Here is a 24773-nt window from a genome sequence, read left to right as displayed (position 1 = left end):
TCACTCGGGCTCGGTAACAAACACGCCCCTTAAAGAAATATAGTGCACTAGATAGGGAACGAGTTCGACCTTGAGAAGCCCAACAATGCGCACAATTTACGCATAGTATGCGTACGTACGTACGTACGTACATACACACATTTCGTTAATGCATCACATTTTTCATCTATACATTTTGTGTTCCTGTACATTATAATAAGACTGCAACGTATGTTTTTGCAGGGTTTATTTCTGCTCTAAAACTGCTTGATGCGCATCTCTAACGCTGTTTTGATGACATCGATTGCCACTTTGCTCTGGTTTGTCGTATGACGATGACGCACATTAAGTGCGCCTTGTTATGAAAACTTCTGTAGGTTATTTTTCTCCCCACCCATATTCCGCCAAATCCCGCCTCCTGCCCGAGGATTGGTTAAGCAGTTTAGACTCGGACTGCACGCGCACAGTGTGGCTGTGTTCTAAATATCACTCACGCACTTTGATACTATGACGGTGGTAAAATGATCCGCGCGGGAGTTTTAAACCCCGTATTTTGCGTTTGAAAACACTTGAAATCATGCTCAGAATGAAGATGTGAATTGTATGTTTTATTAATAGTTAAATTAATGTAAGCCTTACACTAAAATTGCGCCGTCTTTATGTCAGTTCCCGAGGCTCTGAGAGACACCTCGTGAGCGCGTAAGAAGACAATTGTGCGCATTTGAAACGCGGCCTAAGAGCTTGAGTTTGGTTATCCAATCAGGCCGCAGTGGGGGCGTAGCCTGTCAGAATACGGGTCGGAAAAGTGATTTGCGTTCCACGCGTGTCTTCAATGTCAACGTTTGTGTGTGTGTGTGTTAGAGATGAAGCGGAGTTCAGTTCCTCACAGCGCTGTGTAAATTGACACAGTCCACAGAGCGGTAAAGTTTATTAATATAAATGTTATAATATGAATTATAAGTGTTTTATATTAGCAGAGTTAGCTTGCGGGCTAGCCGAGACACACGGTGGTTTAAACAGCTTCATGGCAGAGAGCTCGCGCTTTAAAGTCTCCTGTTTAAATGTTATTTGTTAAATTTTATATAAATGCTGCTTTATCTCGATACTGAATTTAAGGTGTGTGTGTCAGCATTGACATGGAGCAGTGTGTGTACTCTCTCTCCCTCACACACACACACTCAAGATTCAAAGCTCAGAACAAAGTCACAAGAAATTAGAGTAAATAGATTAAGAAGAGAGAAAATAAAAACAATAACATGAAAAAAACAGACATTTTATTCTTTTAAAGATACTAACTGTCTTTGTGAAACACCGCTCGTGAAAAAAAAATCCTTTGATATCTTGGCTGTGTGCTTTGGGTCGTTGTCCTGCTGAAAGATGAACCGTCGCCCCAGTCTGAGGTCAAGAGTCATCTCACCCTTTATCCTGACTAGTCTCCCAGTTCCCACAGCATGATGCTGCCACCACCATGCTTCACCGTAGGGATGGTATTGGCCTGGTGATGAGCGGTGCCTGGTTTCCTTCGAACGTGACGCCTGGCATTCACACCAAAGAGTTAAATCTTTGTCACATCAGACCTGAGAATTTTGTTTCTCATGGTCTGAGAGTCCTTCAGGTGCCTTTTGGCAAACTCCAGCTCTACCATATAGGCCTGATTGGTGGATTGCTGCAGAGATGGCTGTGACATAACAAAATGTGTAAAAAAGAATAATGCGCTGTGAATAATTTCCAGATGCACTGTACATGATGCGATCTGGTCGCTCAGGGCCTCTCAACTGGTCTCTCTCTTTGTTTCTCTGTCCTTCTCTCAGTTCAGTTTAGCAGTACTTTATTGGCATGAATGTTATAAAAAAAAAATCACATAATTGTTATAGACGTAGCCGGTAAACACTAGGTATGCTAAACAGAAGCAATGACAAAAAAAACTATCAATAACTGTCAAAACTGAACAAAAGTGAGGTTTAATTGTGATTAGGCTTAGGAATATTTGGTGTGTGTGTGTGTGTATGAAAGGAAAAATATATAAGGTAAAAAAAAAAAAACTAACTCCCTCTCTCTCTCTCTCCCTCTTTTCTTCCCCTGGCAGTGAGAGGGTGATGATGGCATCGTGTGTCCAGAGCAGGGTTCTCCTTCTGTCTGTGCAGGTTTTGTCCAGATCGTCCTCGGGGTCTCGTCAGTGTGTGCGGCGCGCCTTTTCCTCGTCCCCATGTGTGTTCTCAGCGGGAGAGTGGAGGAGACCCTCAGCGGGCGGGTCCAGGGCAGATCAGGTGTCTCACTCATCAGGGAGAACGTGCAGGAACCTCTCGGCCGCCGCCACGGCATTTCTAAATCAGCTCCGCCCCCTGAGCCGTTACGACCCGCTGGACCTGGGTGAGGTGGAGGAAAACACGCGCAAGGCCCTCACCTGCAAACACCTGAGACGCTTCATCATCGACCCAGAGGTCGCCCGCGTGGTCACCGAGCACCTCACGTCCGACATTGATGAGGGCAAGGCCGTCATATTCGAGTGCAACCCAGGTTGGTGTGTGTGTGAGTGTGTGTGCACGCACGGCAAATGTGTGTAATAAAATAATATTATAAATGTCAGTACCATAATGACGAACCACGTGTGTGTAGGACCGGGTGTGTTAACCCGCACACTGCTGAACTGTGGAGCTCACAGACTGGTGGCGCTGGAGAGTGATAAATCCTTCCTGCCTGAGCTGGAGGTAAACATATCTGCATAAACACTCCAATAATGCCCCACCACTCATTAATGCATCACTCCTTCATTAATGCATCCCCTTTTCATTTCTTAATTAATACTCTCCCCCTTATTTATCCCACCCTTTGTTCATGCCCCCTCCCCTTATTGCTCCTTCCCTTGATTAGGTACACTAACAGGTGAGGAAACAGGAGGACTGGATGCACTTAATTAGAAGTTCTAAGTTTAATTTTAACCCTTTGCATGTGTGATGTCGTCCCGTGTTATCAGATAAAAGCCTCTTGGTTTATTTTTAAACGAAAATAAACATCCATGCTCATTTATTTCTGTTTCTCAAGATAGTAAGAGTCATGTGTGAAAATGATTCCTTGTGCTCCCAGAACCACTGTTTCACTCAAATATGGCCGTATCATCAGGGAAGAAAAACTCCATTATTTTGATAACATGGTCATTCAGTACATTTAGATCATCAGCTGACTTTATTTTATTGCCTTGTAACGTTGCTGAGTCTCGACCTGAGTAACTGAAGCAACACCAGATCATAACCAGATCATCTCCAGAGGCTTGTACAGTGGACACTATGCATGATTACCTTCTTACCTTGATGTTCACATCGCTCTGGAATAGGGTCAGTCCGGACGCGTGGGATCACATGACCTTTTTCCATCGCTTCAAAGTCCAATCTTTATGCACCAAAGCCTTTTTACTGATTAGTCTAACTATAAAGTGTTTTTTCTTATAGACACACAGCTTTCTAGGGCCAATCCTGTGATTTCTTATCATGTTGTGTGTGTGTATGGAAATGCTTTTACTTTCGCTATTGAACATATCTCTCGTTGTGTGTGTGTGTGTTTGTGTGTGTAAGGAGTTGGAGAGTAAGTTGGACGGACAGTTGCAGGTGGTCCACTGTGATTTCTTTAAGCTGGATCCGATCGGTCACGGCAGCATGAAGCCTCCAGCCATGTTCTCTGAGAAACTCTTCACCGATCTGGGGATCTCTGAGGTGCCGTGGACGGCAGGTGTGTGCATGTGGAGTGGAGCGGGGTGTCCAATCTAATGCTTATAAATGAAGTTAATTGGTGTAATTATATCATGATTTAAATTTTGCTCCTGATTCAGATGTGTTCCAACGAATTGCTCGAGCTTAGTGCCATAAAAACGTAAATGTTTTGCTGAATTCGACTCTCGAATGTAACTTAATGAATAATTCCTCACCTACAACCAGTAAGAGCCAGTAAATGTGTGTTTTTAACTTGAAATTCCTACTTATTAATTCGGGGTAGTCTTCTGCGTATACAGACTGACGTGAAATCAACGTGGTACCTCACAGCATCAGTACTGAGCACAGCCTGACTGCTTACCTGTCAGTGCGTTATACTGGATACACACACACATCAGCTTCAGACTAATTAACATAATTAGCACCTTAACACCTGTTACATCTGTAACACTGTCACTGCGGCTCACTGTTCTGAGCAGTAACACATATACACACACACATATATATATATATATATCACTAAACAGAGTTAGCCAGCTAGCTTACTGCCAACTAGGAAGTGTAGAGGTGTCAGGAATTCGTTTTTTAGTTCACTTTGTCAGATGTACAAAGTCCAAGCTGCAAGTTTTCCTTGCAAGGCAGCAGTTTTAGAAAAAATGCAAACAATAGAAAAAGTTTACTTGCTGTGTTTAGTGTGATATTAAACTGACTTTCAGACAATCTCTTGCATTTTTTTTAGATGTAAAATGTGAAAACATGAAGGTGTGTGTGTGTGTGTGTGTGTGAAGACATTCCGGTGAAGGTGGTGGGGATTTTCTCTCAGAGGAATGAGAGAAACATGTTATGGAAACTCCTCTACGCGCTGTATGAGCGCCTGTCTGTGTTCCGCTACGGCCGAGTGGAGCTCATCATGTTCATCAGTGAGAGAGAGTACACTGTGAGTCTGTCTGTCTGTATGTTTCTTCACCTGTCTGTCTGTCTGTCTGTCTGTTTCTTCGCCTGTCTGTCTGTTTCTTAACTTGTCTGTCTGACTGTTTCTTCACCTGTCTGTCTGTCTGTCTGTCTGTCTGTTTCTTTACTTATCTGTCTGCCTGTCCGTTTCTTCACCTGTCTCTCTGCCTATCTGTTTTTTTACCTGTCTGTTCATCTGCCCTGCTTCTCACCTGTCTGTCCGTGTGTTTATCCCACATCTGTACAGTCTTGTTTATCTGTCAGTCTCACCTGTTGTCTGTTCGTCTCCATCTGTCTTCCTTACCAATTCTCTGGACATTTTTCTGTCTGTATAATTACTCGACTGTTCTTAAATGCCAATAATCAGAATAACGTGTGTGTGTGTGAGACAGAAACTGTCAGCGAGACCTGGAGATTACAGAAACTATCAGGCTCTGAGCGCGCTGTGGCAGATCGCATGTGATATCGAGCTTTTGCACCAGGTCTGTTCATTTACTGTCCTACAGTTCCACTACAAAAGAGGTTATACTGTAACCCGTACTTTATTTAAACTGTGCTGTGTGTGTGTGTTTGTGTGTGTTTTCTCAGGAGCCATGGTCTTCTTTTGTAACAACGTCGAAGCATGGAGGCCCAGCGATCCCTAAGAGCACTGTGAGTAAACTGTTCCCACTTCATTACACGTCTTATTCAAAGTAACACATGTAATCTGCTAATTGATTATTAATTTGTGTAAATAATAAAATACACACAAACATGCTCTTCTTAGCACTTCACATTAGCTAATTTGGCTTGGCAATGTTATCTGTCGTGTTAGCTATCTACATAACGAGAGCCCAGATGCAGTTTAACCCTTCATTTACTCTGAATTAGCAAATGTTTGTAAAATAATTTTATTGTGAAAGATTATTCAGGAAATTACCAAATATTTTTGGTAAACAAGGGATTTAAAAGGCAACCCATAAAAAAAAAAAAAAATATATATATATATATATATATATATATATAACTTATAATTATTTAATAACATTTCCAAAGAAAAAAAAATATTATTTATTATGTTAAATTTACCAAACATTTATTGCAAGACGATGCTGCCTGAGATAAAATGGTCATTCTGAAAGCTCCAGTGGTCACCAACAGGGACGTGATAATTAGCCTCGTCTCCCTGCTCTATGATTGATAAACATAACTCTTTTATTTTGGTCAGTGGAAAACTGCCGCCAGGTTATCCATAAAATTGGATCACTTTTGGACCCGGCTCCTAGTGGTCCTTCGAAAACTGCATTTTTGTGCACTTTTCCTAGTTCTAATGTTTATTTTATTTATTTATTGATTTTTAAAGACCTCTTTGGTTTTACATGTGATCAGCAATTAAGCTTTTTCTGTGCCCAATGACCCCCTTGTGGACCCTGAAGATACTGTAGGTTTGCCGCAAGAGATTATTAACAGTTAATTAATAAAAGCTTATTTATTTTTCACAGAATGTTTAGGATTAACACAGTAATTCTTCTTCTTTGTTGTTTAATGGAAGTTCTATTACCGCCATCTGTAGGCCTCTTCACATCTAAGTGCTTCTGTTGTTTGTAATACTAATAAAAGGAAGCAATGGGATTTCATTTCTGTGTGAATTTTCATTAAAAATGTCTTGAGAAACGAAACATCATGCTCATCTCGTGTGTTAATCAGAATTGTGGTTAAAGGATTGCATGGGGACGCATGAGATTTTCAGATTGTAGATTGGGCCCTGGCATTCATTTGGGAATGGCTGCTTTACAGGATAAAAAAACACACCAGTGTTTTTGTGACATGCAACTGTAATGCAGTGTGTTAATGTGTGTGTATGTGTGTTTTCAGCATGTGCCTAATGATCACCTGTGCTTGGTGAGGATCACTCCTCGTGAAGATTTGTTCTCGTCCATCGTCACGCCATTTAACAGTAGCACGTTGGTGATGATGGTCAAACAGTGTCTGACTAAACGCCGCTGCAGACTCATCGACAAGCTCAAGTACGCACACACACACACACACACAAAGTGTTTCCCAAAATGTGGGCCATGAGGGGTACTGCAGGTGGGCTGTGATGTGAGATGTCATATAACTTATAAATAAAAAGGTTTAAATTTAGTTGTAAGAATGGTTAAAATTCCCATAAAATATTTCTGATTAAGTATATACATTTAAAAAGTATTCAAAACAAATTAAACAAGGCCATATGAACCAAAGAACATGATATTCTTCATTTATCTAAAGCTACGTTTACACTGTCGACTAAATGTGACCCAATTCCGATTTTTCGCTCATATGTGACACATATCGGATATGTTCTATTTCCATGAAAACAGGGGGAAAAAACGTTTGCATTCTGATATTTCGAGATTGGTTTCAGGCCTCCTTCATATGTGGAAATAAATCAGATATGTACTAATTTGATTGTCGTGTAAACAGACAGATCGGATTTCCTGAGGCATTGTGTTCTTTACGTCCTTAAAACTGCGACTTCTTCGCGGTTTAATGACGTATTGTTATTCTCCGGTGGAAGCACATGTGGAATGATAACTTGCCAGGTGACATGAAAGAGGAAAGCCCCCCACCTTGTGTTAATGCTTATTTAGGCTAAATAACATTAAGAAATCAGTATTTGGTGAATGAAGCATATGCACAGGCTGCAATTATGGCGTTTTTATCTCCTCCTCCGGTTTAAAAACATGGTGTTGTTTTGCGAACTTTGCATACAGGTCCTTCTCAAAAAATTAGCATATTGTAATAAAGTTCATTATTTTCTGTAATGTACTGATAAACATTAGACTTTCATATATTTCAGATTCATTACACACAACTGAAGTAGTTCAAGCCTTTTAATTGTTTTAATATTGATGATTTTGGCATACAGCTCATGAAAACCCAAAATTCCTATCTCAAAAAATTAGCATATCATGAAAAGGTTCTCTAAACGAGCTATTAACCTAATCATCTGAATCAACTAATTAACTCTTGCTAACTCTTGGGTGAGCCAAAAGCTAGCGTCAAGCATATTTTGCCTTCGTCCATCTTAGCTTGTGTGTAGCGCAAAAATCTCCCTTTAAGTATGAGCGATGTTTCAGATGGTATGGCAAGTGTAAACACATGAATCGGATATGGGTCATAGTTGAAAGAACGTGTAAACAGACGGTCAAAAAAATCTTATACAGGCAACAAATCGAAATTAGGCATCGAGACCTGCAGTGTAAAAGGGGCTTTAGTCTCGTGTGTGGATCACAATTGTGATTAAAGGTTTGGGTGAGCCACAAAAGAGTTTCACATGTCAAATTGTGCTAAAGAGAGAAATGCACTTCCCGAGAGTCATCGTCAGCTCACTGAGATACACAGCAATGTTTACTGTAAAGATGTGATAATCTCATGCAATCTTTTCTGGAATGCAGTTCCTGGAGCGCGGGCAGTGGCACAGATCTTCTGATGCAGATGGGCCTCTTTGAGGACGTGATGACGGGACAGATTTCACCGAGCGAGTACAAACGCCTGTTCGAGCTGATGGAAAAATCAGAGGAGTTCACACAGAGCTGGCTTTATGATGAGATCCTGGAGAACACCAAAAACACAGGCTGTGGATAAAAACGACACAATAACACACACAAGCACACACATATACTGTACACACACAGGATTGGAGGCATGATTTTATAGTGTGATGTTGCATCATCAGCAGCATATTTTTTTTTTCACCACGTATAATTTTGGAGAAATAGTTAAATAAATTATAATAGTGATTAATATTAAAATGAACTTTATAATTCTGTTTACCTTCATATGTCAAAGCACTGAACTTACTTAGGTGTAAAATAATGTTACTGTGAAAGAATATTCAGGAAATAACCAAATATTTATAGAAAACAAGGGATTTTCTTTTAAAAGCAAACATTTACAACTTGTATAACTTATAATCATTTAATATCACTTCCAATAAAAAAATAATTTAGGTGTTTCCAATTTAGCATGATGAAACCTGGCAAGGTTCAGACATATATTCATCTGAGCAGATCAGATTTATGATATTTTATGAAAATCAATTGTGTGCATTTTAAATGCCTCATTATTTCAGCACCTGAACTTCTAAGTTCTTCTAAGTAACTTCAAGTTCTAAAAAATGTGTTTATATACAGTATATAATGTGTTGTTTGGCTACCTTCATAGCCGCAAGCAGTATGAGACGACACTGAGTTTGTTTTATAAGAAGGACTGTGTTTTCCCCCTTCATCATTAATGTACATATAAGTTATGTTAATATGAATTTATCATAAAAAAGGAAATAAAGAAGTATTTGCATTGTATTACTTATCAGGTCAAAGCAATACTTTTTAAAGATGATAATTTCTTAGATTTGTAGTGGACACAGCACGTCTTTCGGCTGCTCTGTTGAGGATGTTGCTGCATCAGGTCTGTGTGCATTGAGTCTGCATGTTCTCCCTGCACATGGTGGTTTTCCTCTGGGTACTCTAGTTTCCTTCAACAGTCCAAAGACAAATTAGACTAATTTGTCGGTCCCAAATTGTACGTAGTGTGCTGAAGGCACATGTGAATGTTAGCCGGAGGTCCTACCACGGTGGTAAAAACGGGAATAAAAACATTGGTTACCATTGGCTTCCACAGTCCCTGATTGGACTACAGAGGTTACCAGATAGAGGGATGGATGGATTGTCATCCAATAATCTACATATAACTGATTCCGTTTCTGATAAAATAGAGCATTTGTTACAGAAAAGCACGATTTATCTCATCAATGTGTGCTCATTAATTCATTTGTAGTAAATTACTTAGAACCTTTAATCAATTTTGATTTTATTTTGTCTTACATATTTGTATTAATATTTATTAATATAAAACATATTTGTATTTTTAAATAGGGTGCAGTACCACACTTTGTCCACTAGATGTGTCTAATTCACCATGATAAGATTCTTTATTAAATCTTTATTGAAATTAGAATTGTCAGTAACATTTTAAAATGAACACGTATAATACGATTATAAAAACATCGACATGCTTAAAATATTACGTTATACAAAAGTGTACAAATGTAAACGTATATATTTTTTTTAACTATCTCTTATGCGGTCTTTTGCCGTCGGCCAATTATATACCAGAGTTTCATCCGGGCATTATAGTTGTCTAACAAGTCAGCTAATTAAGCCAAGTAAATATGACGCCAACCACCTAGTAAATCAATTCAAACTGACTAAATACAGTTGTCGTTTAGGAAAAATCACAACAACATGATATTGCGTCTGTAGACGGATTATGTTAGCGCTTTAGAATTAGCAAAGAAAAAAATGCCGCGCGCTAATGGGTAGTGTAAAGAGGTGTGGCGCATGCGCTCATGGGTAGTGTAGTTTTATATCAAGACCGCAAACCTAAAATTAATGAAAGTACATACAGTATGGCAAATGCTAGATTAAAAAAAAACATAATAAATGAGTTGATATATGGTACACATTTTATTTGTTCACAGTATATTATAATAAACTAAACATTAGATTTTTTAAATATATGTATTTATATATTTTAAATTTCCGGTTATTGCCGTGACGTAGACGCTAGGAGAAAGTTCCCGGATGGATGTCAGGAAGCGAAGGAAGGCAGAGCTACAGAAATAAACACTAAGAGGTTAAATGTGTGTTTTTAATGCGGTGTGTTGGATTGAAGGCACCTGGAGCTGACACGCCTGTAAGTTTTACACTTTATCCATGTTTAGAGAAGACAAACCGAGGTCAGTGTATATACACCACAGAAATAAAAAAGGAATTTACGTGGAAAGGTGTAAAAGCAGTGAAGGTTGTGCATGTAGCGCGCATGCGTAAACCTTTCTGTTCATTATTTACACTATTACAGTTATAAAATAATGTCCATAAATATGCATTAAAATATTGGGTCAGTAATAGTAATTATTGTTATTAATAATAAATGCTCAACGGTCATTTTTGCAAACTACCTTCTAAATTGAGATAAAACCTATAATGCTTTTATTAGTGTATTATCTCTTCTTTATTAATTTAAAATTAAAAAAGCATGTTTTATGTACTGGCTGTGATTAAGAGCAGAGACAGTGGTCATAATGTGCTCAGGCACTCACCTGATTACTGCACAGGTAAACTGGAGGCTAAAGGCTTTAATTAAATCCTTATCCATCTGCTCATAATTTTTTTTCCCCGTCGTGAGTTTGTTGAGGTCTAAGAGCTTTATTTCCTTTCCCGAGCTGGTAAATAACTCCGTGCTGTCTTTATGCCGTTGCCTCGATACACACCTTTGGGTTTGTCTCCTTGCACCTCCTGAGCAGGTTCGATTCCTACCTCTGGGTCTGTGTGCATAAAGTTTGTAGGTTTTCTCCATGCTTGGCTGGTTTCCGCTTTGGTGGGACACTCTGGTTTTCTCCCACAGGTCAAAGACATGTTGACTGGAGGTCCTCCCAGGGTTGTAAAAGTGGGAATAAATGCAAGGGTAATCACCATTAGCCTGCACGTTCTCTTGTTGTTCCTAGATGGGTTGACAGACAGTATGAATGTTAAATGAATTTAGTAAGTAGTAAAGATTTAAATATAGCATGTGTATTTTATGTTTCCATAGTGTATTTCATACATGTGTTTCTATGGCGTATTACAGCAGTAATACACTAGGGAAAAACGTGTATTACATGTAATACCTGTATTACACATAATAAATAATACATGGCAGACACCTAATTTTTTAAAAACTAAATATTTTTTAATAATAAAAAGGCATGTTAGAGAATAATGCATCTGAGGGAAAGATAAACATCTGTCTCAGTCTCGCTGTCTCAGTATATTCCTCGCTCACACTTCCCCTCGGTAAAGGGAGAGAAAAAAGAGAAGTGCCCTATTTTGATAGTAATGATGTATTTAATGATTGATGAGCCATGTCCTTCACTTCCTGTTTGGTTATAGAGTTAGCACTTTACCTCAGCGGCTGAACATAAAACACGACACGCACTGAAATATTCTATGAATTATTTCTCAGATGAAGCTTGTAGAAACATGTTGTGAGATAATGCTCAAGGAGTTTATGCAGTTGCTCTCATGGTTGTGTTTGTTTGAATTAATTACTTTGATCAGAACTTAGTAAGCTACATGTTTTTCCATCTCACACACGCACACACACACACATCCACAAACAGAGAGTTGTTATACAGATAGATATCTTGAGGGAAAATACTCTGAGAAACCGCTCAGGGCACAGGGCCATGCTTTATGATTTATGTAAATAAATCCAGTTTTCCCAGAACATTCATATTTCTAGGGGGGAAAAGTGTACTGCAAAAAGTACTCTTTTATTAGAGGTAACTAAAAGTTTATCAGAATATAAACTTTTATTGCTTTAACAATAGTAGAAATTTTCACACGTTGATTTAACATTATCTATTAGTTTACAGATAGTTGACTGTTAAATTGTGCAATAAACGCCCAAGTGATAAAAAATTTTCAACGTTCATCACCAAACATAAACCCAATAAGAGTCGCTTGGAGTAGTTGCATGGATTTATGGGCGGGGGCGCTATACGTAGACTGCGTGTAGGATAAATTTATAGAATTTATAACTGTTCATATTCTGTGATTTTTTTTTCCTATCGTCACTCAGCAACTTAACTCATGTCATAAGAGTTGCATTAATTAAAGCTTTGCTATAATAATTGTCATACAGCTGCTATAATATTTGATGTTATAATTTTTTTGTTTTGTTTATTAAAGTTGGCATAATTTCAGACAGATTGCATATTCCATAAAACCGTTCCAATCTTAAAAATATCATTACTGTCTAACCACAGGGTGCTGTGACGTTGTTGGCAGATTATTATTAGCACTTATGTTTAACCACACTCACTCTGACCCGCAGGATTGTGAAATGAGGACTTTTGATTCTGTCGTAGTCGTTAGACAGTCTGCTTTCAGCTGCTTTATATTTAAACAAGTAAAGCTACTGTAGCTGCTAGAAGAGGAGCATAATATACACTTCAGTAGTTATCTGAAGATAAAAATGCTAGGATAAAAGAAGTAAAGGTATAGAATTCTAAAATAAGCAACAAAGTAAAACAGGAAGTGCTCTGTATCAAAACGATAGTAATCATATTTTTCACACACCCCTCCCCCCTTACTCTCTTTTATCCTTACTATTTTTTATTCGTTGGTTTTAAATCTATATTTGTTAAAAAACTTTATTGATATATTTTTAACATTTTTTTATATTTGTTTTTGTTATATTTATTTATGTTAGTTTGGGTAAACTGTTTATTTTAAATAAGATTTTTATATGCAGTATATGACTGTCCTGTAATGAGGTCACCCCTGAGTGTGTGATAGAGAAGCGCCAACCTATTCAGGTGTGTGTGTGTCTGTGTCTGTGTATGTGTGTAATATACATAGTGAAGTTGCATAAGCTGATAGTGGTGTGTGTCTTATTGTCTCTGTCTCAGAGGAGCACTAGAAGGAGAAAATAACAACCCTTACTGTGGTGTAGGGACGGGACTATGCCTTTTGATTGGCTAGGTTCTGTAGAGGCGGGACCTGGTTTACACTTCACTACTCAGTGGTGTGATTCCTGATGGATCTCTTGCACTAGAATAAAAAGATATTGTCGTTTTTAATGTAGTTGCAAAATATTTTATAATATTTAACTTGAAGTGTGTCTGTATGTGTGTTTGTGTGTGTCCTGTAGGTCTTCTGTGTGTGTGAATGTGTGTATGTGCGTTACTCATGAACGAGGGACTGTGGTCGAGTGACACGGACCTGCAGAACGAAGCAGGTTCTACCAGAGTTCCAGACCAGAACCAGAACCAGCATCAGATCCGGATGCTAAAGGAGGAGGAGGAGGAGGTGCAAGGAGGAAGTGGCTGCCTTCGTCACAGCCTCCACCATGACTTCTCAAACAACAACGGAGAAGAAGTAGAAGAGGATGAAGAAGGAGATGGAGGTTCCAAAATGGAGGAAGAGGACGAGGAAATGGACAGTACCAGTGGAGCGTGTTCTCCTGAGCTGATCCGAGATTCATCATCACTTAGCTGCAGTCCCACAGGTACTCATGTACACAAATACACACGCACGCGCTCACACATAATACACACAGGTGAGTAATCGGTTCCAGTAATGATGCAATACACATTGTTATAGTAGACGAAGTGTTACCTGGAGCAGCATGCGTCCTTCTCAGAATCCTGCCAAGTTCTCTGCTGAGTAAAAATCATTAGCAATATTGCAGTATAATAATCATGTTCAGTTTTCCACCACAGTATGAGCTCCCTGGTGTTATAAGCACTACCTGTGAGTTAATAAAGTGTTTTCGATGTAGCATTTAATAGTGTATATACTGTACATAGTGTTTAATATAATTAAGAGTTCAATATTTAATATCATGAATGTCATGTCTATTAAGTTCAGCTTCATTCAGTCAGGATTGTAATCACTTGTGGCACTTAAGACGTTTATTTTTCTCCTGCGTGTTTTTCGTGTGTGCACGTGTGTTTGAGCAGTATGTGAAGGTCCTCTGAGTCCTGAAGAAATCCCAGTTGGAGTTTTTTCTCCTCATGGTCTCAGTTGCTGTGTCTCGGAGTCTCTGCGAGTGTTGGAGGAGAGAGGAGACGATGCTGCTCTGCCACACCGCCTCCATCAGGTCTGCATCCATCCACACCTTCTTCTGCATCTACACGTTTATCTGCATCTACACCTAATCTGTCCACATCTCCTCCTCCCCCTACATCACCTACCTGTCTATATCATCTTCTCTTTCCTTTCTGCTCTTTTGTCTACTTCTCCTCCCCTTTTACACCTCAGAAGGTTTATACCTCTATCTCTGTCTACATCTCCTCCTTGTCTAAACCTCATCTTCCTCCCCTGTCTCCATCTTCTCCTCCGTGTGTCCATCTTCTCCTTCATCCCTCCATCTGTTTTTCCTCATCAACCTCTTTTTTCCATCCACATCTCCTTTTTTATCTATATCTCCTCCCCATCCACACCTCCTCTCTATCTTTCTTCATCTACATCTTTTCTTCCCCGACCATTTCTCCCCCACCTCCATCACCCTTTTATCATTTACATCCCCTCCTCCCCGTCTCCATCTCCACCTGTTTCTCCATGTCTCCATTTCTTTCTCCATCCACATCTTCTCTTTCTCATCCATAGGGCTGGGGGATTTGGCCTAAAATCAAAATCTCGATTAATTGAACTCGATTACGATTAATGAATGATTATTTTATTAATTTTTTTGCCCCTTATAACACGTGATTGTGCTTTAAGTGTAAAAAAAAATGGTGGTGTTACCTTTAGGCCAGGTTACCTTTGTTTTTCTACAGTATCTACATCTGACTTCATTTTGTTCAGTGTCATCCTTACTGAAGCCAAAATGTGTCCGTTGCACATTTGCATCAATAACGGAGACTACATTTTTCTTTGGTACAAGCTGCTTAGTTGTCTCAGTGTTTAAGCTCTCCATGCTCGACATGTTGGCGAAATAACGTAACGGAGCGTGGTCACGTGACTCCACACGCGGTAATGTTTTTAAAGAGAAAGTAATCAAACTAACCGATCTGGGAAAATGTAATCGATTATAGGTTCTAATTGTCGATTTCGATTACTTTTCGATTAGTCACCCAGCCCTACTCATTCATTTCTCCCCATCTGCATTTCATCCTCCCTATCTAAATCTCCTCCTGTGTCTACATCTCCTCTTCTCTTCTTCCATCTATGCCTCCTCCTCCTCTGTCTTCCGTCTACCTTCTTCTCCTCCATTTACACCTCCATTTTTCATACACTAAGTTCTCCAAGTTTTGATTCTTGAGGTTGTATGTACAGTACAGTGGAGTAAATTTAAGGATAATGTATAAAAGCTAATTTAAAGAAATGTTATTTTGTGTGTTACAGATTGCAGAGTGTCTGGTCCAGGAGGAGGACTGTATCCTTACTCATCTACACGCCTAATCTTGCTCTATTACACATTCATACCAAAGTCAATAACATATTAATTATCGTGTTTTGATTCTGTAGTTATTTTAATGTTGATGTATGAATTGTAGCAGTGTGTAGTAGTCGTGTGTAGTTGTGTATAGTCATGAATATGTGTAGCAGGGTGTTGTGCGTCTTTAACAGTGCTGCATCTAGATGAGAGAGCTGTACACTTACTTCAGCTAGAGAGACTGTACCACGAGAGAGTGCTGTCCAACATCGCCGCTCTGCAGGAGGCATGGGGTAACACAGACACACATCCGCATTCATTCACTTATACAATTATTTACTTATTAATGCTGCTCATGTCTTATTATACAGTTTATTCACTATGTATTTATGTATAGTAATAATTATATAATAATTATTAATAATAATAATAATAATTCTTCTTATTATTTATTTCTCTCTCTCACTCTCTCAGTGAACAGGTGGAGGTGTAGTAGGTCTTTTGATAACTCTCTTCCACACTGTAATCTGAATTCAGAACATCTAAACAAACTGAAACACATCTGCCTGACACACAGACAGTGAGTATACCCACACACACACACACACACACACAGGATCACAAACAGTTTCCAGAGTGCACACTGCTCTAATACACTTTTTAGTTTAGTGTTGTGTGATTTGAGACACAGCCCATGACCATATATGTCTGAGCACATGCACACACACACAAACGCACACATGCACACACACACACAGGATGATAGACAGATAGTCACACAGAAAGATAGACAGAACAGCAGACTGACAGGCAGGTGTGCGGACACAAACGCCGACATAGACAGACAGATGGGTGAGTTACTGACAGACTGTTGTATAGACAGGGATTCACAGGTATATATGAGTGTGTGTGTGTGCCTTGTATATTTGTAATGTGTCTATAACGAGTGTGAGTTTATATTGTGTGTGTGTGTTTGTGTGTGTGTGCGCATGCGCATAGTGTCTATATGTTTGTGTATTTACTGCGTTTGTAGGATAAAGGTTAATAATTATTATTATTTTGTGTGTGTCTGTGTCTGTTTGTGCGTGTGTTTGCGTGCTATCTGAGATGTGTACTAGAGTTTCAGTACTGAGGGAAATGTACATTGCTAATATTAGACTCTGCATCTATTTCACTCTTTCTCATATGCACAGACATACACACACAGAGCAATTTAAAAATAGGATTTCATTTATTTATTTATTTATTTATTTATTGTATTTATTGTTTTGCAGACCATCATGGAGCTCAGACACGGTGAGTATGTGTGCATGTGCAGTGTGCATGTGTGTTATATGCGGGGATGGAGGGAAAAAAATCGCTTCAGTTATGAATCGTGATTCTTATGTGTGGCAATTCACATATTCTCATACTGACTGTAAAATCATGATGTTTTTTTTGCTTTCTTATGTCTGATTGGCTGATCAGCCTCAGATATAAACAATTCTGTACTGAGCACAGACGCTTCCGAGTGACACAATAGAAACGCAATTTTATGGCATTACATTATCAAAAATTGTGCACATTAAAAGCACTCTAATCTGCCGTTTCCCCAAACACTCTGAGCGCCCACTCATTACACACCCTTAAACCTGTCTCAAAACACCACAAGCAGTAATTAGTTAAAAATCACATGCGTTAGAAGCCTAGCATGCTCACAGTCACTCAACCCGTGCACTCACTGTCAAGTTGAGTTTTGAGACTTTAGAGACACTTAAGAAAGTAAAACAGCACTGTTTATTTATAATCCTGCAGGTGGCGCACTCTGAACTATTTAGACATTTTCATCCCATGTGGTAGGAGTAAATTATTTGCTAAGTTTGTTTAGAAGTAATGATTATGGCCGAGGACAGAGATGCATGCTGCTCGGGTAAATGTTAAACTTAAATTATTTTGCCTTGTTTAAATGCTGCGCTTTTTTTTTAAGTGAGAAAACACATGTTATAAGGAACGGGCTACATGTAATTAATCATGAAATATGTAATATCGAATGAGGATATTCATGAAATCGTGACACTTGTAGATTCGCAATTTAAATCAAATCAGCACCAAGTTTCGTTATAATATCCTATCAGGTGGTGACTGGTGATTCCTGTCTTTAGACGCTAGATTAACCACTCTTGCTAAAAAGCTTTGTATGTTTAACACCAGCAGCACATAAAATTTCGACTACTGTAAAGTTAAATAAGTGAAATGGTGGAGCTGAAGTTACTCGACAAGGAAGAACTGTGACATGATCAAAGTATGACATCACAGTCGCTAATGGAGTAAAGGTACAGACTTAACATCCAAGAACCATGTCCAAGCGTATGTGAAACAGGGAAGCGCATCGGCTGCTGGTCATCTCAGGGACACTGATGGTATGATAATACCGCTCTTTACTTATAAGAAGGACTGATTACTTGAATCTTGATTGAGTTACAACGACAACTACACCTTCAGCCGTGTTTCTGATTGGTCCGAAAGTTAACAAGTCAGCAGCTTCACACTCGGGTTACATTTACAGCATGTTCACATGCTCTCTTTATTTTTTGAGCATGTGTTGTTGTTGTTGTTATTATTATTATTACTACAAATATTTTTATTATAACTATTATTATTTTTTATTATTAATATTTTTATGCATGCTAAAAGGATTTTCTTGTTCAACCTTTGCTCTTTGTTCGCGCGCGTGCGTGTGTGATCCAGTGTGAGCTGGTACACGGGATCAGTGTGAACGGTGAGAGCTGTGGAGAAAAGAATACCACGTCGGAATCTCCATGCATCGACAGTAAGTGTCCTACAAACACGCGCGCACACACACACACACACACACAACACATAGGAGTTCATAGAGAACATGTTGTAATGTCACCAAACATGCACGCTTTTGTGTTTGTATGTGCGTGTGTGTGTGCGTGTGTGTGTGTGCGTGCGTGCGTGCGTGTGTGTGTGTGGGGTGTGTGTTTCTTGAACACCATGTGGCTCGGGATTGGGTTGCACGACCTCATTTTACTTTCTCAAGCACACAGAAACTCAAACACTCTCTCTCCCTCTCTGTCTCCCTCTCTCTCTTTTAGGTTGGCGATTATTTATTTACAATGTTAACTTCCAAATTATTGGCACTCTATATTTAAGTAAAATATGCAGAAAATGTATGTTTTGAATAAATGATCTCTTTATTTTTAATTCAACAGACTTTATTTTTTGTAATTCAAGCTTGGTTTTTAAAAACGGTTAACTTTTTTCTATCTGTGTCAGAGTCGGAGATGTTGGAGCAGGATGAGGTCTCTCCCAGTGAACGTGTCACTGCCTGTTTGGCCCAGCAGAGGGAGCCTACACAGCTTTGTGACTCCGCCTCCAGTACACCCACTTCGTCTCTCCAAACCCCACCCACCTTAGTAATGACAGAAACCTCCTCACCGGCAACTATCAGAGAGGAAGCTGAGAAACAGAGCGAGAGAAAGAACAAGAAAGAACAAGAGAAAGAGTGGTCACCTCAAGAAACTGGAAAAGAAACAGAGTCTAAGGGAAGTGGAAGTAAGGTAGAGCCTGGCAGAGGCAGGATGGAGGCGGAGCCTGAAAGGGATGGAGTAGGGGTGGACACAGTCAAGTCTGCCCCAAAGACAGAAGAGGTGATGAAAGAAGGAGGAGTGGAAACAGTTCCTCTCACTCAACTGAATAAAGGAGCAGAGAAACAGGAAGAGGAAGTGGAACTGGAAGAGGAACAGGAAGAGGAAGCTGTGGAGGGTCTGGAGCTAGAGGAGGAGCTTCAGAGGCCAGAGGATGCCATCTTGGATGATCTCGCCAAACGCATCCAGGTGGAGGAGGTGAGAGAGAAGTAGAAATCAATAAATAAGAAAAAGCTATAATACAGTACAGTGCCATCATTTCAATATCGAAAAGATTATTGATTACATTTGGATAAAACATATGCACATAAAAGCATGAATCTCACAGAGAGACACACAGTGACTTTTCTGCAACAGTGTGTGATGTCACCATGATGTCACATGGCTGAATGAGTGCACTGTGAGCAAGATGCAGATTTCTCCGAGCTGCTGCAGTGACAATGAACTCTTTCAGCATGACGAACAGGTCAGGAGCGAGTCACATGATCAATTCCAGCACCGTCGATCCCACTGGACTGAAATCCTGAACACATGATTCAGCACAGACCAAATGCAGATCAGAACCAGTAACTTTATTAGTCCCTGATGCGAAGGTTCTCAAAGGTTTTGTTAGAAAGTGGAGCCTGTTATTTTCTCTCATTAACTTAAGATCTCCTGATCTAATCCTACGTTTCAGTTATCCTGATAAATCCTGACCCAGTAGTGGAAAGAGACTTGGGTATCTGTGTGTGTGTGTGTGTGTGCTGTTGTTGTTTACTAAAAAAATTCGGATAGTAATCTGTTTCAGCACCGTGAGGCAATTTTTGTCTCTCATACAGATAAATGATGGTGTGTTATAAACCTGATGGAAAAATTACGGTTCTGGGTAGAGCACTCTAGAGTAGAGACTGTGGGGTTCTCCAGCATCAGTTTTGATCTGTAATGAAGCTTAAATGGGTATGTGAATAAAATATTTGTATATGAACCTTTTTTTTAAATCTTGTGTTAGCAGTAATCTAAAACCTCATGAGCAGCTGATTACAGTAACTCCTATGACAGCCGATCGAACAATACATTTACATTTACATTTAGGATTTATGATGAATTTTCCTAATGTATAATTTTAAAAAGAAGGATTTTATAGATTGGAAAATATTTTTCACCAAAGTCGCAATGAAGACACAGTTTAATCTTATTTGCTGCTTAATGGAATACTTAATTTTGGTGTGTGTGTGTGTGTGTGTGTGTATCTCTAAAGGTAATTTACTGCACAGAAATGTTTGGTAATGACTGAGTAACTGTACAGACGTAGGTGTATTAAGAGATAATGTTCATTTACACACACATGGAGTTAAGTATTCTGTTTTGTTCTCGGTGGTCGTGTGCAGATGGTGAAAAAAATGACGAGGTATTAATTGGTCTTTATATTAAAATTAAGATGAAACATGGGTGTTTACATGAACACTAATATTACACTAATACTGGAAATAACAGCTCAACTGAAATAAAAACTCATTTTTACACACTTCGGTCAGAACAGTCTAATCCGCTCCTACCTGATGGGAGTGAATTTTCAATCAGATTGAAAATGGGTGTCAATTTTCAATAATCCATTTAGTAAGTAAAAATTATGCATGTAAACACTCTCACCCTGTCTCTCTCTCTCTCTCTCTCTCTCTCTCTATCTCTCTCTCTCTACCCATCTCTCTGTCTCTCCATGTAAAACAAAAGTCCAACCAGCTGAAAGAAAGTAGTTTCATGTAGTTTGGTTTGATGCATTTTGAATTTGTTACATTGTGTTCTACAGTCTTTTACTCTTTGTTTCTGTCTGTCTATCTCTCATCTTCAGATTGCTCCTGCCTCAGGGCTCGTCTCCATCCTGAAGAGACGGGTGTGTGACGGAGCAGACGATGCCTCCTCCACCAGCAAGCCCCTCACTAAACGCAGAGTCCGCTTCCATTTTCCTGAGGACGGCCTTGAGCAAGGTACTATACTGTATATTGTGTGTGTAATCAAAAAGGCAGGTAGAAAAGGATGTAGACAGGTAGCTGTGTAGACATACAGAGAGTTTACAGTTGTAAAGTGTATATGAGTCTCAGTATGTCTGTTCATTACACAGATGAGGTGGGCGGAGACTCCTGGCTCCTCCTGCTGCTTTTGTGCCTGGTTACCGTGGTGATCAGCGTGGGTGGAACCGCCCTGTACTGCGCATTCGGCAACGACAACTCGAGCGTTTGTACAGACTTTTCGCACAACGTTGATTTTTACATGGGGAAGGTGCAACGCAGCGTCGATGACATCACACACTTCTTCTCCTCCTCAAGCTCATAGCCTCTATCCCTTTATCTCTCTGTGCATCACTTCATTTCTGTGTTTGTATGTCTCCCTCTATCTGCCTCTTTACCTCTGGCACCTCACTCGTCCCATTACTCTGGGGGAAAACATCGACCAGTATAAAGATGTGAGGCAGAATGAGAGTGCTGAATTTTTAGGCTTTCTGGATAAGCAGGTGTTGGTGATGTCACAACTCTGTACTGGTGTTGATGATGTCACAACTTTATATGGTCTTGATGATGTCACAACTCTGTACTGGAGTTGATGATGTCACAACTCTGTCCTGGTGTTCATGTCCCACATTATTTCCAGTTCAACATGTAATTTACAATCCACTTTTATATAACTTCTTTAAATGGGGTATATTTGAGGGAGACTGGGTTTTATCTCTGTGTTTAATTTTTTGGTTTTTTTCTTTCTCTTAGCAGTAAATTAGCATGTAGATTTTATAAGGTATCAAAGAGGGTGGAGCATGTGACATTCTTTTTGCTTCTTATTATAGAACACCAATTTTAATTACTCATTATAATCTTATATTAATAATAAGCTTGCTACCAAACATTACTTTGCACCTCAAAGCTACTGCTACAGCGCTGATGTTAAATCGGCTAATTAAACTCGTTAGCTGGCTAACGCTAGCCTGGTAAAAAAGCAGTGCTCTAGTAGCTATGTCATACTCTAAAGTTTTGTGATTAGTTAATTGAATCGAACTTAAGCTCCACCCATGGCAAAATCAGTACATGCAGGATTTTATATCATTTCTTCAGACACACTTTTAAGTCTTAAATATCAAGAATATTAGTTTTATCAGTTTTTGCTTTGTTCTTTAATCATTATCATTACACAATGTAGAAAGTACTGATGTATATCAAGATATTTATGACCGATATAAGTGGCTAGGATTAAAATAATGTGTAATATAAGGGGCATAAGAGCAATATGTAGTAAAGAATATCTTAATGTAAAGGTTTTAAGAGTAGCGGTATGCGGAGAGGCTGATTTTGTTATTTAATGCTGTTTTCTAATTGTGCTCTGTGTCCGTGCGTGTGCATGTGTGTGTTGTGTTTAAGGGGGTGCAGTGTTGTGTTTAAAAAGGAGGCTATGTGCTAAATTACAGATAACAGACTGTTACCACAATGTAGTTTGAATGGTACTTAATTTAGAGTATAAAATAATCTAAAATAGTTTGTAATAACAACACACATCAGCTAAAAATGTAGAGTTCAGTATGTGGCTTTCAAGCTCATCTGCCTCTCTGCTAAATAAGTTCAAATGAGTACATCAAGGCTAGTTTGCTAGTAGGGTTAGCCTATCGACTATAAAGCAAGTTAATGTGGTGACCCATTTGCTACAGTGCGATTACTTGGAACAGCCTGTTTGTTGTAATACTGTTTCAAAGTTTGGCGTATTTGTTCCTATACTGTTTTGTATGCTAACACATTTGATAGAATGTGTTAGAATGTTAGCTGTAATGCTAGCTCTTGTGTTAGCGGTAATGCCTAAATCATAGTATTTATTGAGACACAAGTTGAGTTTTGTTGAATATAGATTAGAAATATGTCATACTGTCTGATTTATATCAGATATATTATGTTACAGTATTTAATAAAAGACAAAGCGTAATAAATTATGGCCGAGGCACTGCATCCCCTCAGACTGAACACATGTTCAGACACCTTCACCTTCACAGTCACTTTTAGGTTTAATTTTGTATTTCCTTTCTATTTATGTTTTTTACTTTTGTGTGTTTGTGTTTGTTTGAGTTTTTATCATCTGTGGTATAAACCTGTTGTGAATCTTACATTTCTCTGAGCACAGAACAAACACACAATGTCTTAAAACCTGCTGGATTCCTTTTAAAACGAATCCCAGTTTTGGGAAAAAGATCTGATTCTTGTTTTGTTTGTCATGCATTCGTCCTCTGGCTGGCTCAGACGGCGGTGTTTTCAGTATTTATTTGAACATGAATCCAATCTAAACTTTTTCATTTATAACGTCATATTTCCTGCTCTGTACCTCTGTAAACAAACCTCAGTATGGTTTATTGAACCTCATCAGATCTAAATTTACTCTAAATTATAATTTTTGTTTGAAAAGACTTAATTTCACACTCAAATATGATTTTGGTGGATAGAAATTATTGTAAAAGTCATTATTGTGTATCATTGAGCATCACACGTCTCCTCAGCACTCAGACACTTAGCAGGGCAAAGCTCCACTCTGATTGGCTGTTTGACTTCGCCCAGTAACCAATCAGTGAGCTCTGCCTTAACGTACACGTGTGAGTGGATGCTGTACTAGGCATTACTGTACAGATTACATTATAGCGTCTTGTATCATGTTAAAGACGGGTGTTTTTACTGAACTATCGAGCGTTTAGAACCGCACTGTTAATTACTGTTCATCTACAGATCTACTTTAACATAATGAGAAGAAATAAAATATTAGTGAAAAAAGTAAAAAAACTTATAATGAAAATTGTTACTCCATATACTTCTGTTTTCTGTGTTTTTGAAGAGATTTTATTTATTACTGAAATTATATCTTTCATTATTTCTGTCTGGTTTTAAGTCCTCGATATGATTTATTTTCCTCCCCGCATTGTAAAAAAATATTAAAGGGGAAACATGATGAGATCAAATACACACAGTTCTTAATAAATCAGTTTTAATGTCAGTATTGAATGGCGTGTGTGTTTTATTTTACAGATTTTAATTACATATCTCGGTGGGTTTTATTTAATGTGATTTATTAATTTGGTTTTGAGCAGCATACATCTATGAAATTTAAGGCATGGAAATGACAAACCACCACTTAAAAATTATTATAATAATATAATACATATATTTATCTAATTCGTCAAATTAGATAGAATAATCAAAATATTTTGTACTCATTTAAATTTCAATGTAACTAACAGATAGTTGTTGTTATTACTATCATTATTATTATCATTATTAATGGTACAGTGGTGTGGTGTCTTCGGGGTCCAGGATTTGATTCCTGTGTGTGTGTGTGTGTGTGGAATTTGCATGTTCTTCCCATGTTTGGATGATGTTTGTGTGCATGTGTGCCTAGTGATGGATCAGCCTCCCTGTACAAGATCAGAGGTATAAAAATAAATGAATGAATGAATGAATGATAATAATATTTCTTTGTTGCACTACACACATTCAGAAATGGCTTACGAAGATATAAAATATTAAATAAATTTCAGATTTTTTAAAAT

General features: G+C 38.6%; 2 protein-coding genes across 2 annotated transcripts; both read left to right on the top strand.

Annotated features, from left to right (window-relative positions):
- Positions 1 to 765: 765 nt before the first annotated feature.
- On the top strand, positions 766 to 8944 carry tfb2m (transcription factor B2, mitochondrial). The gene is made up of 9 exons (XM_053509364.1): positions 766 to 899; positions 2066 to 2496; positions 2596 to 2687; positions 3549 to 3702; positions 4472 to 4620; positions 5027 to 5116; positions 5223 to 5285; positions 6489 to 6640; positions 8054 to 8944. Exons 2-9 carry the CDS (start codon positions 2076 to 2078, stop codon positions 8241 to 8243), a joined length of 1311 nt encoding a protein of 436 aa, XP_053365339.1. The 5' UTR covers positions 766 to 899; positions 2066 to 2075; the 3' UTR covers positions 8244 to 8944.
- A 1298-nt stretch (positions 8945 to 10242) lies between these two features.
- Positions 10243 to 24220, top strand: cnsta (consortin, connexin sorting protein a). Its single transcript, XM_053510390.1, has 11 exons — positions 10243 to 10352; positions 13353 to 13709; positions 14164 to 14303; positions 15551 to 15581; positions 15788 to 15874; positions 16056 to 16161; positions 16856 to 16877; positions 18309 to 18390; positions 18861 to 19429; positions 21060 to 21195; positions 21330 to 24220. Exons 2-11 carry the CDS (start codon positions 13370 to 13372, stop codon positions 21539 to 21541), a joined length of 1725 nt encoding a protein of 574 aa, XP_053366365.1. The 5' UTR covers positions 10243 to 10352; positions 13353 to 13369; the 3' UTR covers positions 21542 to 24220.
- Positions 24221 to 24773: the final 553 nt, after the last annotated feature.

This window comes from Clarias gariepinus, chromosome 13, assembly GCF_024256425.1.
Source record: "Clarias gariepinus isolate MV-2021 ecotype Netherlands chromosome 13, CGAR_prim_01v2, whole genome shotgun sequence".
Lineage (NCBI taxonomy): Eukaryota > Metazoa > Chordata > Actinopteri > Siluriformes > Clariidae > Clarias > Clarias gariepinus.
Note: the sequence above shows the minus strand (reverse complement) of the source record. Positions and strands in the feature narration are given on the sequence as shown.